General features: G+C 32.2%; 1 protein-coding gene across 4 annotated transcripts in view; it reads right to left on the bottom strand.

Moving 5' to 3' along the window:
- LOC138328107 (FHF complex subunit HOOK-interacting protein 1B-like) overlaps window positions 1-15,714 on the bottom strand; it is a 36,411-nt gene that overhangs the window by 19,445 nt on the left and 1,252 nt on the right. For 3 of the 4 annotated variants that reach the window (XM_069274737.1, XM_069274734.1, XM_069274736.1), the window contains exons 2-6: window positions 14,865-15,686; window positions 14,283-14,441; window positions 12,858-12,944; window positions 8,017-8,064; window positions 392-559 (exon numbers count right to left, since the gene is read on the bottom strand). In XM_069274737.1, coding sequence (XP_069130838.1) covers window positions 392-559; window positions 8,017-8,064; window positions 12,858-12,944; window positions 14,283-14,441; window positions 14,865-15,653 — 1,251 coding nt within the window. In that variant the 5' untranslated portion in view covers window positions 15,654-15,686. The remainder of the gene's footprint in view (window positions 1-391; window positions 560-8,016; window positions 8,065-12,857; window positions 12,945-14,282; window positions 14,442-14,864; window positions 15,687-15,714) is intronic. The other variant, XM_069274735.1, reaches the window with a different exon arrangement.

Below are 15,714 nucleotides of genomic sequence, written 5' to 3'. Positions count from 1 at the left end.
AACATCAATTAACTTTCAGTCAATAACCTGATAATTTATAGAACAATATAATAATTATTTCATAACTCATTCAACCCTATAGACTAATTTGAGCTCTTCTATGTCAAAGGCATCCTTATAAATACAGCTAGACTTGAAAACAATATAATTGCCTCATAATTAACATTAAATTGAATTCATTCACCCCTGATAAGATATTTCGACTTTTCTAAATCAATGACTAGAACAATTCATTATGAAATAATGAGTTAAGAATATTGTATAGTTCTTAAAAATACATAATGGACTGTTCTAGCCATTGATTTAAGAGTCTAAATACTAATTCTGATTTTAGGGGTGAATGACAAAATAAAACAAAACTTTCAGAGTAGTTATATACTTTTTTACTTACCTTGGTACTACTGTTGATTCTTGTGACAAGTGATTCCAATATAACAATCTCATCATTCTGTTCTGTGAGGATGAATTTTAGGAAAGCTCGAGTGAGTGCTGGTTCTGAAATCTTCCTCAGAAATAATTCCAGGTACGCCGTGGCAGCTATCACCTCCTCCCGAGAATTCTGTAACCATAATCAATAGGAGATCCCCCATAATTTACACCAACAGTGACTAATTAGAAGCAACATCATCAAATATTTCTATTTGGTATCTTTTTAATTTTTTATTTAATTTTAGGAACTTGATTCACAAAATAAAATGTTAAATGAAAGTTTTTGGCATATTTTCTTTCAAATTAGTACCTTGCTTTCCACAAACATTTCAAACCTGCATGAATCAGTACTTAGTGAACACTTTCCTTTATAGAAACAAGAGTCTCATGCAAGCAATGCCCTAGCTATAGACTGGCCACCAGTCTCTAGAATATTATAAACGTTAATCTAGTATTAGAACTCTGCTGAGAAAATATCATCAACAACTTAGGGTCTGGTGGCCAGTCTAGTGTTGGCCTTAACAGTAAAATCTGACTTTAAAAGTTGGCACAATACAACTTGATCAAAAAAAGCATATAGTTGAAACTATCAAATGGGTTGAAAAAGCTCACCTTTTCTTCAGCAAACATATTAAGAGTTATTAATTTTATGATATATTTAACTACTGTGACCTTGACAGCAGATCAAAGTCATTCAAGTAAACAAACTTTAAAGTGTTGTGTGATCTTCAATGAAGAAGAAGGTCAATTATTTGAACAAACTTGGCATACAAACCAGGCCGAATATCGGGTCTCTAAGGCCTCCTACTTTTTTTTTACAAAATACATATTTTTTAAATTTAACTCGGTTTAAAGAGAAAAGTTGATATGGGGCGATGTTCAGACAACGTACGTTGTACCAAAGCATATAAGTGAGTGAGCTGTAAAGCACCCTATATATAATAATCTGTTGAATTTTCTTCTTATATGTTTGAAGTTATACCCACCATCAGATAATAATGAGTTTTTAATCTTTTACTAGATTCACGAAAATTTTCACTGTTGATGAAAGTGTCCATTTTCTGCATTCATTTATTCTTAAGCAACAGTTATTATGATCGTACAACATACCAAAAATAGTGTGCATACATTGTACTCATACTGTTGTTCACACAACTGTGCGATGTTTGATACAGATTGCACATTTGTGCGATTCATAGCACACACCACACGTAATGCAATCTAATCAAAATTAGACTCCTAATTCCGCCCAACCATGATTCATAGGCAACACAACACACTCAGTCATGCTGAGGTGAACCTGAATGGGGAGTTGTTAGATCTTGTATTGAAATATACCGTAGAGCATTGGTAATGGAGCGTAATTACAAATCTAAGCTTAATTAGATTGACCGTACATGGGTTGACATATATTACAAAATCACTTAAAATGGGATAAATCCACATTGTATAGTGTATACAGTATTTACACATAGTAGCTTAAAAGATTCAATTTGACAATAAAACTCAATATATTTTTTCCATGAAATGATCTTGAGCAATAATCTCTAAATTTCAGGGATTTGTAAAATGTCTGATAACATATTTCAAATCCTTGAAAAATTGTTGTAAAATTGTAAAATTGTTTATTTGACATTATAAATGTAATTTTTCATGGAGATATCAAATGGAATTTGTATGAATTGTTTAATCATGATCACTATTGCATTTCTACGAGGCAGCATTTGACATAAATAATAAGGGAAGGAATATGGGATAGATGTATGTTTGCGACAGTTTCCAAGAATACCATGAACTCTTTAATGATTGTGCATTTCTATGTGGCAGCATTGACATTGACAACAAGGAAGGAAGGTTGTTTGCAACAGTTTTCAAGGCTACCATGAAGCAAAAAAAAAAAAAATCCTCAAACTGATCTGATTTTAATACCTGATAGCTACAGTTAAAATTGTCTTTAGCGATCATCAGAATTCAATGACTTTTCGTCTTGGCCTAAATTATTCCTCCAGCAGAAATTACTATATAATAAATATATAATTCAAAGAAGTAACATGGATAAAATCATAAATTATTTATCATAAAAAAATTCCTATTGTTTTAAATGGTATTTTTTGTGATGATATTTGTTTATTGTGGTTGCACTTATGATTTCCACACAAAATATACAGGTTGTATTAGACGTAAATTTCCATAAAATGTTCTTGAAACCGATCGTCCACAACGACACTTGGCTAGAACGATCGCATCGCTTATCGCCACCTGATATCACCGGGTCCCAGGTGCCGTAGATTCCGTGAACATTCCATCTGAGACAAAAACATGCATGTGACAAGAGTCGCGGGAAATTCACATGGGCAATGTTGCCGAATTGTGCGATTAATAGATATTAAAAAACGTCGGCACGAACGTGTAATGGCTTTATTGATAATGTGGAATAATGTATCTCGTAAATATAATATTACAATCTGATACCATAACCTGGATAATAATAAACAACGATCGTTTACTCATTCTAATCGTCATACTACTGGGCTATTATAAATCGTTATATTCTTTAGGTCAAAAGTCATTTTGACATCGTGTAGGCCTACGGGTGTGTCAACTCAGGTTAGTTAGGGAAGTTACGCTTGATCTTTTTGGTCTATAAATTAGAAAACTTCGTAAAACATAGACTTTATACGTTTAATATCAACAATATAGAAATATAGAGTTAGCAAAGAAAATATGGACCAAATCATCAATGGACACATACATGATACATGTTACATAACATATAATGGATATAAAGGTAGACCCCGCCACCTTCATTACCCTTTCTAAAATCCTATCATACAACCGCGACAAACGTGCCCCCTATCCGCCTTATATATGTTACTAAACATAAAATAAAAAATACATCTCTATTTTCCTATTAGGAACTTGATCCTTCAGAACAACACACAGAGAAGGGTTAGCGCCTTATATTATTTTTTTAAAGTTCTGTAATTAGTTTTACAGATTTATTCTGACAAATTTCGGTGCTTTCCGTGTACGAAAAATAGAATAACATTGTACAAAAAGTAACACTACACTCCTGCATACTCACGACCGATAAAAAAGACGGGACCAAAACACAGCTACTAGATAGATACAATGACCAAATATGCATGACATGTACTCATGGACAAGATATGCATGTTTAATATAACACTGGGTCATGAAACAACATATTTCTTATAAAACACAAAATCATTCACATGACCGCTTTATCATATATTATCTAAGCGTGCGCAGTTTTGGAAAGAACAAACCTGTCGACCATTAAGTAAATTTTAAAAGTATACGAAACAGTCCCACAGTGATTTGAGAATTATTTAGTTTATATCAATATAGGACACCACTAGATAACCTATTGAAACACTATGAGACTGATTTAGGGGTCTAGTTTAAAAAAATTCGGTAAAATGTGTATTCTACATATACGCAAATGTACTATGTAGAATATAACAGGAAATAAATGAGTACGCAAATTGGCCCCAAATTGGCGATCATTGTGGTGTTTTGAGGTTCGGGGGGAGACCCCCGGGAAAACATATTACGATTCAGAATGGCTGAGATATGAGTTTTCATAATGTAATTTAATGATTTTACGAGCGGCGAAGGCGCTTGGTGTCCGAAGGGTCTCCCCCAAAAAGGAAAAAATATTACTATTTACAATGGCTGTGATGAGTTTTACGATTTATTTTGATAATTTTAGAGCGTTTTTAACATTGTAGTTTTTCGATTTTAAATTACCCGCATTAAATAATGATAATATTGTTAATGTCGTCATATCATTATGCAACCCTGCTCGATCTGAACATACCGGCTTTCACGCCATTGGCACATTGTTGTTTAACTTCAAAGAACAAAGAAATTTAATAATGAATTAATTGTCTTGCTGAGATTTTTTGAACTGCAATGCAGTGAATCCCTAAAAGTGAAGTATGAAAACTGTTTTAGGAGGACCCTTTTTTCTTTTAAATGGGCAGGATCAGAACATTTCAGTCGATGAAAATGGGGGGCCAAAAAGACACAAAAGATAAATAATCTGAGTGTATTTTTTATGTCTCCGTATGCTTGTAACGGATGATTTTTTTCATCAAAACGTAGGTCTAAAGAGGTTTGGCCGCAATAATTGTCCATTTTCACTACGATCTTTTATTTTGCACATAAAAATTACCAGTATGTATATCAAAACTCCCCGGTTAATTTTATGTGTAAACTATAAATTACATACATGCACAGTTGTATTACTCCAGGGTGGACTGAATAGGAAGTAATACTTATTCATTCGTGAAAAAAATTACCTTATATTTAACCCCTCACATAATACTCCACTATGATATATGTACTCGACATTAATGACATCATCATTAACATATAGTGACGTCATTTTATAGTTTATGACGTCAATAATGTGTCATTATTGTAGGGGATAAATCACGCTACCCAATAAGTCGAAATATAACATATTTTTCTCCGTGTTGTATTTCCGTAAGTACTAAGACATGTGGCTAAAATACACATGCATGATTGACAGTTCCGCGATCGGCACACACCGGCTTCAGGTTCGTTGATTGTCTCAAGATGACATCACAACTCATCGGAACTCAAGGGAGGTAAGTCATAGAAAAAAATCTGTCGTCGAAAAGATGTGAAGATTACTTTCATTAATTTTACTATTTAGAGACAAAATATAAGCAAATATCAAACTGGTATATGTTTAAATAGGACATACAAATGTTTCTAGCGTATTATCTCATTTTCCATGTCCCTTCTGTTTTTATCACCTTTAATAACATACAATCATTATGATGCACATATCTATTTCAATGAAAATGGTGATTCAATTAATTGGTCTCTTTAAACAATTTTGACGATACATTTTAAGTAATTAAATTTCACATTCCAGTTCAATCAGTCATTCTTTCTCAAAGCAAAAAGAAAATCATTCCAAAGTACCCACATGCATTGTCAGGCAATTCTTCATATGAGAACCATGAACATGTAATACTTGTTGAGTGATTCTATGGTTCTATATACATTTGTTATACATGTATGTTATGCAGGTACATCACATCTTTCAATTCAGTGAAAATTTAAACAAGATATTGGTTAAATATTTAATGTTCATCTGGAATTTTAATGTCATGACTCAAGCAAATAAATAACTTATCTCCTTGGAAAATATAGCATCATTTTATCACGGCTAAAAACTACTGATAAGCTTCCATCACCTCTATATTTTACAACACAAATTTGATTTTAAAAAGCTATACCCTGTTAAATATCTACAATCAAATTCTTACTTCAGTCTATATTTCCTGATCTGCAGATAATTTTTTTATGTGTCCATTATCCGTAAATAGTAGTATATGTAATAAATAACTAATTCCATATATTAAAGCAAAAATTATACTTTTCTTTTTTTTTTAATAATAAATATCCAGGTAAAATATTCTGTTTAATAATGATGTACTATGTTCTTATATATATTATGTATAATTATAATATACATGCATTATTACAAAGGCACTGTTGCTTCATCAATAAATATATTATATCCATGTGCCACATTCTTTGGGTTTTTTTCTTTAGTCAGTTGATGTGTGCAGTGCATTACTTGTGAAAGGTCATTGCTACAATTTATATTGCACTCAGCTAGCCTACCAGGTTGGTGCAAAATACAGAAAGTTAAAATTTCCTTTTTAATTGTTTTATTTGACATATGTTTGCACAGTAATTGATATAATATACAATATATTGTAGTTCTTAGCTTAAGAAACTCCATTCATTTTCCATTCTTTTCACAGTTTTATTCTGAATAGTGAATTTGCAGTGCTTTTCAAGTTTTCACTTTCAGATAAGACAATTGGCATTGTAGCTCTATGCAGCTAAAGTACAGTTATTTTCCGGTTACCATTCAATACATATTATTTTCACAGTTCTTTGGAATGGCAGTAATTATCAGCACCAGTACGGTATGATTTCATAAATAACTAAATAAACTAGTCTAGGATGGAATGCATTGAAGGAAAATAACTGCTATTAAACTGTTTTTCTATCCCTGAAAAGGGGAGGGGAAGGAGGCTGTGGGGAGGGGGTGGGTGGGGGGAGTATGTATCATATATAATATATATACTATCATACAAACCCAGATACTACAACTACAGAATTCATTAAAAGTAAATCCTAAAGTAAAGGTTTCATCATAAAAACATATTACACATAGTTCCCATCACATCTAGTTATGAAATAAGACTCTTGCTTCTTATTAGTACTACTAATCAAATCATATCAATTCAAAGAAATTCACTTCTAAATATCACAAAGCCACAGATAGAACACTCAAAACTTCAGCATTCCACCAGTTGCAAACAAATCCATTTTCTTTTCCTAATCAATTAAAATTCTTTTGAAAGACGATTAAAGGAGTTGCACCCATTGAGAAATTTACATGAAATTTGTCACATACATCTACTGGTCATCCAGCATGTACATGCAGACACAGCAAAAACTGAAATTAATTTGGGTAAAAGGTGTTTTTCCATTGCATAATATAATCAGATCGAGACTTAAACTTGACTCCTATATCAGCCCCCTCCCATATCCTACACCTTTTCACATTCTTCCAATGTGGGCTTGCAGCTGAGATACATACAAGTTTACTAAAAACACACAGAGTTGCTGTGTCATCATAATTTTACTGTGTCAGTTCAATATGTATTAATTTTGCTAAAATCAGATTGTGAAAATAGACAATAAATTTATTGCAATTTTCGTAAAATTAATTGTTTTTCAAAATGTATGACTTTGCAAAATTGGTTTATATTGCAATTAAAATTCTGACATGAAATAAATTTCTATTTTCTTTTTAATTATCAAAACTTGTAAATAGCTGTACAATAATTATATCCCATTCAAATATGATGCACATTTCATTTCTCTGGCTAAGGAATACATTATATGCACTATATTGAGACATCCATCAGAGATCCAACACCACGTGATCATGAATTTGTGCACATGGGAAGTATATAGGCTGTAATAAATACAAGGTTAAAACCAGTTTAAAGAAATTTGAGGAGATAAAACTTTGAAATGAACGGTAAATGAATGGAAACTGTATTTTAACTGGGATTTAACCAGAATGTTATTATTAAATCCAATTATTCAGGAAAATTTATACATCTGACTTGCCATAAATATGTATTTTATTGAAATTACAGGTGCACTTATATAGGTTCATATCCTTTTAACATTGAATTTCAAGGTAATAGTAACATTTTAAAGCAGTGCCATAGGCTAAAGTCAAGTTCAATTGCAATCTTGATGAGAAGGCTTGCTAATAAATCTTTATGTACAATAAATTGATGAAATTATTTTAAACTCAGTTCTCAGAAACCACGAAAACAAGGAAACGGCTCGTGCATGAAAAATGAAGCAAGAAAGAAACGATGCTTAAGTCCTCAAAATGAAATCAATTTGCAATACTGAAACTAAGGAGCACATGTATAAATAAAATTCACAACACAAAATGAAATGATAATGAAAACTTTTACTGACCGCAAACATTGGAGAATCAAGGAGGGGAAGTGGTAGACCTGAAACGTCCTATAGAAATACCAAAATATTTAATGGCATTATCACTCTGTTACAAGGAGAAAATCTTCCTTTTGGAAACTGTAAACTATCCTTTTTTAAAATTCCTATTTCACTTGAAATATTGATGTCCCTTTTTTTTTTAAAAGATATTGATGACCAAGTTTAATGGTAAAATTAACAATAGAAAAAAAAATCACATTTTGTAGACCAAGAAAACATAGGGGTAAATGAACTGCATATATAATGAGTCACAAATCCATTCCTATTGCCTTTGAGAGATACTGCTTAACAGTAATTTCTATTTTTGATTAATAGAAATTTTCCTAAATGTGTATTACATCCAATATATCATGAAATATATAATTTTTTTTCTTGAAATTCACAAAGTAACATATATGCATCAAATAGAATATTCAGTTTAACCACAGGTGTTCGTTTCTAATATAGGTATAGTATAATACTGGGTCAAGGTCTATAACTCGGCCGGCCATATAACACTACCCAATTTCAGAAAAAAGTATGATTATTAACCAACCGTATAGGATATGATAATAGGAATACTCTCAATCGACAACCAGATAATTTATCTTTTAATTTGGTATATGATACAATATATATCATGCCGTATAAATGTCACTAGGTATCCAGAAACATCGGAAAACAGCCAGATTTCAACTGGTCGGACACTGTGGTGTCCTCCGATAAACACGCCAGTGCTCTAATGGGTAGCTCAAAAACCACTGCATGTCAACACTTCAGCGTCATAAGAATGAAAGTTTGGTAGAAAACAAACTTACCGGTTAGTAAATCCATGGATAAAATATCATCCATTTGCCTAACGTAGCCCTTTGAAATTTCCGATTGAAAAATTTATGTCTCTAGCCGCCATGTAAGTATGTGTGCAGTAGATTTGTTTTGTCGGCGTTGATTGGCTCTCGGAAATTAATTGACCAATCAACGCCGAGAAAACAAATGTACTACACACATATCAACATGACTGCTAGAGACACACATTTTTTTCAATCGGAAATTTCAAAAGGCTGTATTGAGCATATGGATGGTATATAAATAAAAACTAACATAGCGGTAAGTTGTTTTTTTTTTACCAAACTTTAATTCCTATGAAGCTGAAATGTTGACATGCAGTGGTTTTTGAGCTACCTATTAGAGCCCTGGCGTGTTTATCGGAGGACACCACAGTGTCCGACCAGTTGAAATCTGGCTGTTTTCCGATGTTTCTGGATACCTAGTGACATTTATACGGCATGATATATATTGTATCATATACCAAATTAAAGATAAATTATCTGGTTGTCGATTGAGAGTATTCCTATTATCATATCCTATACGGTTGGTTAATAATCATAATTTTTCTGAAATTGGGTAGTGTTATATGGCCGGCCGAGTTATAGACCTTGACCCAGTATTATACTTAAACTTATATTAGAAATGAACACCTGTGGTTTAACATAAGTACAAACTGTACTATTTTGGTTTGTTTAAACCTTTAAGCAAGAAACATAACTTAGACAAGATACTTTATCATAAAGACAAGATACTTTATCATTAAGACAAGATACTTTATCATTGAGACAAGATACTTTATCATTAAGACAAGATACTTTATCATTTAGACAAGATACTTTATCATTTAGACAAGATACTTTATCATAAAGACAAGATACTTTATCATTAAGACAAGATACTTTATCATTTAGACAAGATACTTTATCATTTAGACAAGATACTTTATCATAAAGATAAGATACTTTATCATTAAGACAAGATACTTTATCATAAAGACAAGATACTTTATCATTTAGACAAGATACTTTATCATTGAGACAAGATACATTACCATTAAGATAAGATACTTTATCATTAAGATAAGATACTTTATCATTAAGACAAGATACTTTATCATTAAGACAAGATACTTGATCATTTAGACAAGATACTTGATCATTAAGAGAAGATACTTTATCATTTAGACAAGATACTTTATCATTAAGACAAGATACTTTATCATTAAGACAAGATACTTTATCATTTAGACAAGATACTTTATCATTAAGACAAGATACTTTATCATTAAGACAAGATACTTTATCATTTAGACAAGATACTTTATCATTAAGACAAGATACTTAGTAATCTTATTTTTACAGCCTCAATCTTTTAGTATACGTAGTATAAACTTTTACATGAGCCTCAGGTGACTCGAGTCTAGTGAAAAAAAGTGTTTAAAGCAATGATTCCCAAGTTTAGACCATATACATGTACCTACTTATTCAGTAGATTTTACATGTATTAAAAGCAAGAGGTGTGATTATTTTTTGTAATGAATGATAATGATGTGAACATATTTGTAAATTAGCATTGTCAATGTTTTATTCAACTTGATCTTATATACAGTATTAAACTGAACATTTCATTAACTTCATCTTTAATTTTGCATGTATGAATAGTACAGACATGTGAACCGATGATCACAGTACTGAATTAAGACTTAAATAAAAGTATCATTATATATATATATATGCAACGGGAGCCTACAGGCAACAACTTCCCTTCGCCACTATATATAGCTATATTATCAGTGGCCCAAAAATAGTCTGGGTACATGTAGTTCCTGTTCTTCTGTACATTAACTATTCATGCAATTTATCATTAAAACTATTAAGAAAATAAATTATATTTAATTTATAACTATTGCTGTTTAGATGAGGCTCTTTTATATATATCATTGTCAGGAAATGGATCCATGTGATGATAAGTTGCTTACAATTCACACTTCGGCTTTGATTATATTACATGTAGCTTTCATATAATTACTAGGACATTATCCAAAGATGGATTAATATTTTTAGGTACTTCACAATAAGAGGCCCAGACAGCCTGTAATGAATAAAAAATATTCCTCTCACTCAATAGCAGCCTAGCTGCATCCCGGTGTTAATGGGACATACATGTAATGTGGTAGGCTCCCTTTAAAGTCACTTGGTTTTTTCTTTTATGTTTTAATGTCAATGTAAATCATATTAATATGTACATAATGGGTTAGAAAAGGGGTTTTGTAAAAGATACCTTAGAAGTTGATTCACTTTGTTAACTTGTTTAAATTTAGACTTTTCTATTTTTAGCATCATCCAAAGCAGTCTGTAAACAGATCCTTATTACCATTCCATTAAATACAGGGTCTGACAACATCCCATAAGGGGTTACGTTCAGATGACCTTTATACCACGTGTACTTAAGGTCACATCCATTTTCCACACCTTCCTATATCAAATTAAAACAATACTTCGTCCCAGTATAGATATACATTTACTTTTGTTGTGCTATCAGGTCAAGATGACTGCAGAAATTGTTCTGACGGTTTTTCAAACTATTTCATTTCCATGAAATTCACTGTCAAGATTTTGCAGGCAGCAATTTGATTGTCCATTTCCAAAGATCACCTGGACATGACCCCTAATGCAATTTTCTCAGATCCTCTTATCAAACCTAGTGATAATAAGGATCTGTATTTTAATCAGAGAGTCTGTAAACTGTAAAAGTAATCCAAGGGAGACAATCTTTATTACTTTTGAATCAAAATTCAATGAAGTGTTCAAGGGAGACAATCTTTATTACTTTTAAAATAAAAAATAACACAGATCTAGATGATGTGACTATTTTCTAATTTACTGACAAAAGGTGCATCTTAGCTCTAGTGCAAAAGTTCTTTTAGTGTTGCATTTCAAAATAGCTGTGCTAACAATTATATTCACTTGTTTATATCATTACAGTACAACATTCAACTGCTTTATATACACGACAAAAAATAAATTATACTGTCAAAACATGTACCTAAGACTCCTACATAACATAATTTTTAGAACAAAATAAAAAGTTAAAAAATAACAGGACTATACAACATAGCATATTCCCAGTAATTAATATAAGTAATGTCAAAAAGTAATAGTTTTCAATTAATTTTTATGATAACCTGATTTAACTATATAGCCAAAGTTTAACTCTTTTCAAAGAAACAGGAAATATGGATTAGAAATATCAATGAAGTCCAAGAGTGAAAGACATTTTAATATATATATATATTTTTGTATATATAATTCATTTAGTATTTTCTAAGACAATGCAATTAATGTTGGATCATGGTTTATATTTAGAGAGCAAGAGATTTTGATGCAGTATTTATATATGCATGTCAAAGTTGGATATATCTTAAAGGAAAGAAATGTCTCTTTATCATATAGAGAAATAAAATGTTGTCGTGCATTCATAAATATGAATATTTTTAGATACACAAAAATTTAAATCCTGTCAATCATTAATGGTTATTCATGAAATTAAGTACTGAATCTTTTAAATCTTTCAAATTATTAAACTGTATTCAAATCAATATTTGAAGAAGTTTGATTTTTTCTGACTCTGAAAAAACATTTATTCTGTATTTGCATATTACATAGTTATCTGCCCTTGCGGGTACATACTATTGTAATTTTATGTGTTTGCAGGCATCACATCATATTTTTCAGAGACAACAATGTGAACTTCACTCACAAAATAACAATGTCACAATGGACACTGTACCTACCGACAAGGGAGGTAATTCTGTGATATATAAGTACAGAATACATAGCAGTCGTTATCAGTATGCACAGACTCACAATGTCAAAGCCAAATGATTGGAGCAATGGAAACTTCCCAGATGGCCATCCCTACACTGCATGTTTTGCTGTTTGAAGAATGTTGAGATCTTATGATAGATTACATTATATGTATTCTGTAGGCCTTACCTGGTGTAGTGCAGGCCCCATCACAGGGACAAGGAACCCCTTGTAGATGAATTCAATTAGCTGTTCACTGATGCTGGAGTGGGATATCTGCCAACAAAATTATATTACTTTCAAAAGTGAAATTTGTTTTAACAGACAGTGTAACTGTTCAGTGTTGTTTTCTTCATTTTTTTCTTACTTTTTAAGGGCCACCACTGTTCTGAAATGGCTTTAAGAATTTTTAAAGATGCTCCACCGCCGACAGAGCATAAATGATTTTCATCATTTGAACAACAAGTGGTGTTTAATTGTGAATATATATGCCTAATTAGCACAAAAAATGATATAAAATAATTTATTTCTTCTTTGGTGCATGCACAATCAGTACGTCATTCCATCATAGGATATAGTGCCTTTGAATTTTTTCGGGATGCAATTAATTATTTTTCATATTTTTTAATTGAAGTAAAATTAGAAGCTTAAACTTTTCAGTAGTGGTAATGATGTAAAGTATCTTTTCAGTAGTGGTAATGATGTAAAGTAAGTAACTTTTGTAACTGAAGAAAAATACTAAGTCGTCTGCTCCTGTTTTTGATAGTGAAAAAATCCCATTTGTCAGCGGTGGAGCATCTTTAAATAGGAATGTAAAACGAAATTGATAATTTTATAGAGTCACAAATATTTTAACTTACCGTTAATACTACACTTACCATCACAGTCTTGACAATTTAATTTAAATAAATTGAATGTTAATTTTCATAACGCGGGTCGTTTTATATGCTTCCCGTTGTCACCCTAATTACCATGCGTTGGTTGGTTATCACTGTCCCAGACAGCAAAACAGCGAAATGATTCTTCATTGTTCACATAGTTTACGCAGGGAACCTTGCATTTGGTAGGTGTTATAACATCCACTTAGACCATTGATATACATTTTCGTATATTATCCTTGTTGTTAAGAACCTTTTCACTTTTGTTCGTCAAAGGTTGTGGGCCTTTAATGGCAGGAAATATATAATCAAAATTCTATGATTGATTATCAAGGTTCTGTTGCTTTGGTTTATTTTGTTTTATGACCTATTAAACAGCTAACTTCAGTTAAGGATTACTAGTGCCCAGATCTAGAGAAAACCAAATAACACAATCTACACCTAGTACCTTGCAACTTTACACTATGGGTTTTAAACTTGCAACCCACAGGTAGGCTGGGCAAGTGTTTGAAATGACCTGACATATTATTACCACAAGCCTCCACCTCTGGATGCTAGCATGAAGTTGAATACCATATGGGGTAGTTTGTAGGAACTGGTCGCTGGCTTTACTCCTCCTGGTACTCAGGCTTTCCTCCACCAACAAATCTGGCACATCCTTAAATGACCACTGAACTAATAAAAACAAATCAATTAATCTTTATTGAATAAAATGTTAGATAGGTCACAGATTTACCTGTACTACAGCATTACAGAACTCAAGAGAGTTCAGAAACATCTGAATCCCAGGGACGTTGTTTATATCGTCCTGTGTAATCTGGTACCAGTCTTCAGCTGGTACTGGGATTTTACGGGGAAGTGAGGAGTAGAGTCCACTCAGTCCTGTAGCCAGCACCTGTATGAGTAAAGATAAGGTGAGAGATTCATTATTCTCTGTCATTATTGATTAAAAGTTAGTACTGAAAAAACATACACATTCATCTGATGGAATATTAGGTGTATGTATACATGCATGCTGAAATTTTTTTCCCAAAAGAAAAGCATTCATGTTTACTTAATTAACATAATTTTCCTGTAGCATAATATATTTCCATGTCTACACAGTTAATATGTAATGGTTATATGTACATACAGTGTATGACTATATCAATGTCACAAAAGTGTTTCTAAGTATGTGTCACAATGGTGTCATGAACATCTATGGTCCAAAAATTATTCAATGAAAAATCCTTGAATATAAGCATTTTGTTAACAAATAATTTTGATTAACTAGAACTTTTTCGATAACATAATTTCATTAATAATTGTTTATACTTACAGGACAAAAGTCAGAATATTTTTCGATGAATTCCCCTATGTGTGGATGCTTAGATGAAAGCGTCATGATCAACAATAGAGAATCTCGAGATTGTTGACCGATTGTTCCTTCACGATGGATGAACGGAATCAGCAATGAAAAAATCAAAAACTTGGCAGGACCGTGGTCGGCATTGCCATTGAAAAAGCTTTCTAGGATAACAGTTTGCTGGGAGATGGAAGCACAAATTTGATGAAGAACTAGTACGAGTCTACTCTCAATCCCCCGGGAGTTTGTTTCCTGAACACAGGACGACAAAAGTCTGAGGATCGGGTTTATCACAGCTTTATGGATCAACAACAACTGATGAGACTGTCCAATTAGCATCTCAAACATTCTTAACTGTTCTAATTTTAATTTTTCACTATATTCTGGTTGGTTTTGACACCAGGTACAAAATTTCTCAAAAATGTTTTGCTCTAGAAGATAATGTAAAATTGGACCTGGCATGCCTTGGCCATTTTCATCCAAACCATCTTCACTGGCAAGTAAGTTTATCATTTGCTCAAAGTTTTTCACAACTGCTTCTATGTCATCGTAGGTACACGGTTCTTGTTTTTTGCTAGTATTGTTTGATTCTCTAGCTGTGATGATGCTCTGAGCTTGTGTCCAATGGTTAAGGAATACCTCCAGACATGTTTCGGGGTCAGTGTCTGTCCTTGACCGACCACTCGATGTACTGCCATTGTCGCTCAGATGGTCAGCAGTACTACCCCTGCTGTCAGCTTTTCCTCGTTTGAACCACGACATGTTTCAAGGTTTCATTACAACATCGAATATTAACTGAAACAAATTAAAACTGTTCCTTCAT

This window comes from Argopecten irradians, chromosome 7 (assembly GCF_041381155.1).
Source record: "Argopecten irradians isolate NY chromosome 7, Ai_NY, whole genome shotgun sequence".
Taxonomy (NCBI): Eukaryota; Metazoa; Mollusca; class Bivalvia; order Pectinida; family Pectinidae; genus Argopecten; species Argopecten irradians.
The sequence above is the reverse complement of the archived record's forward strand: the minus strand, read 5'-3'. Positions and strand labels throughout refer to the sequence as shown.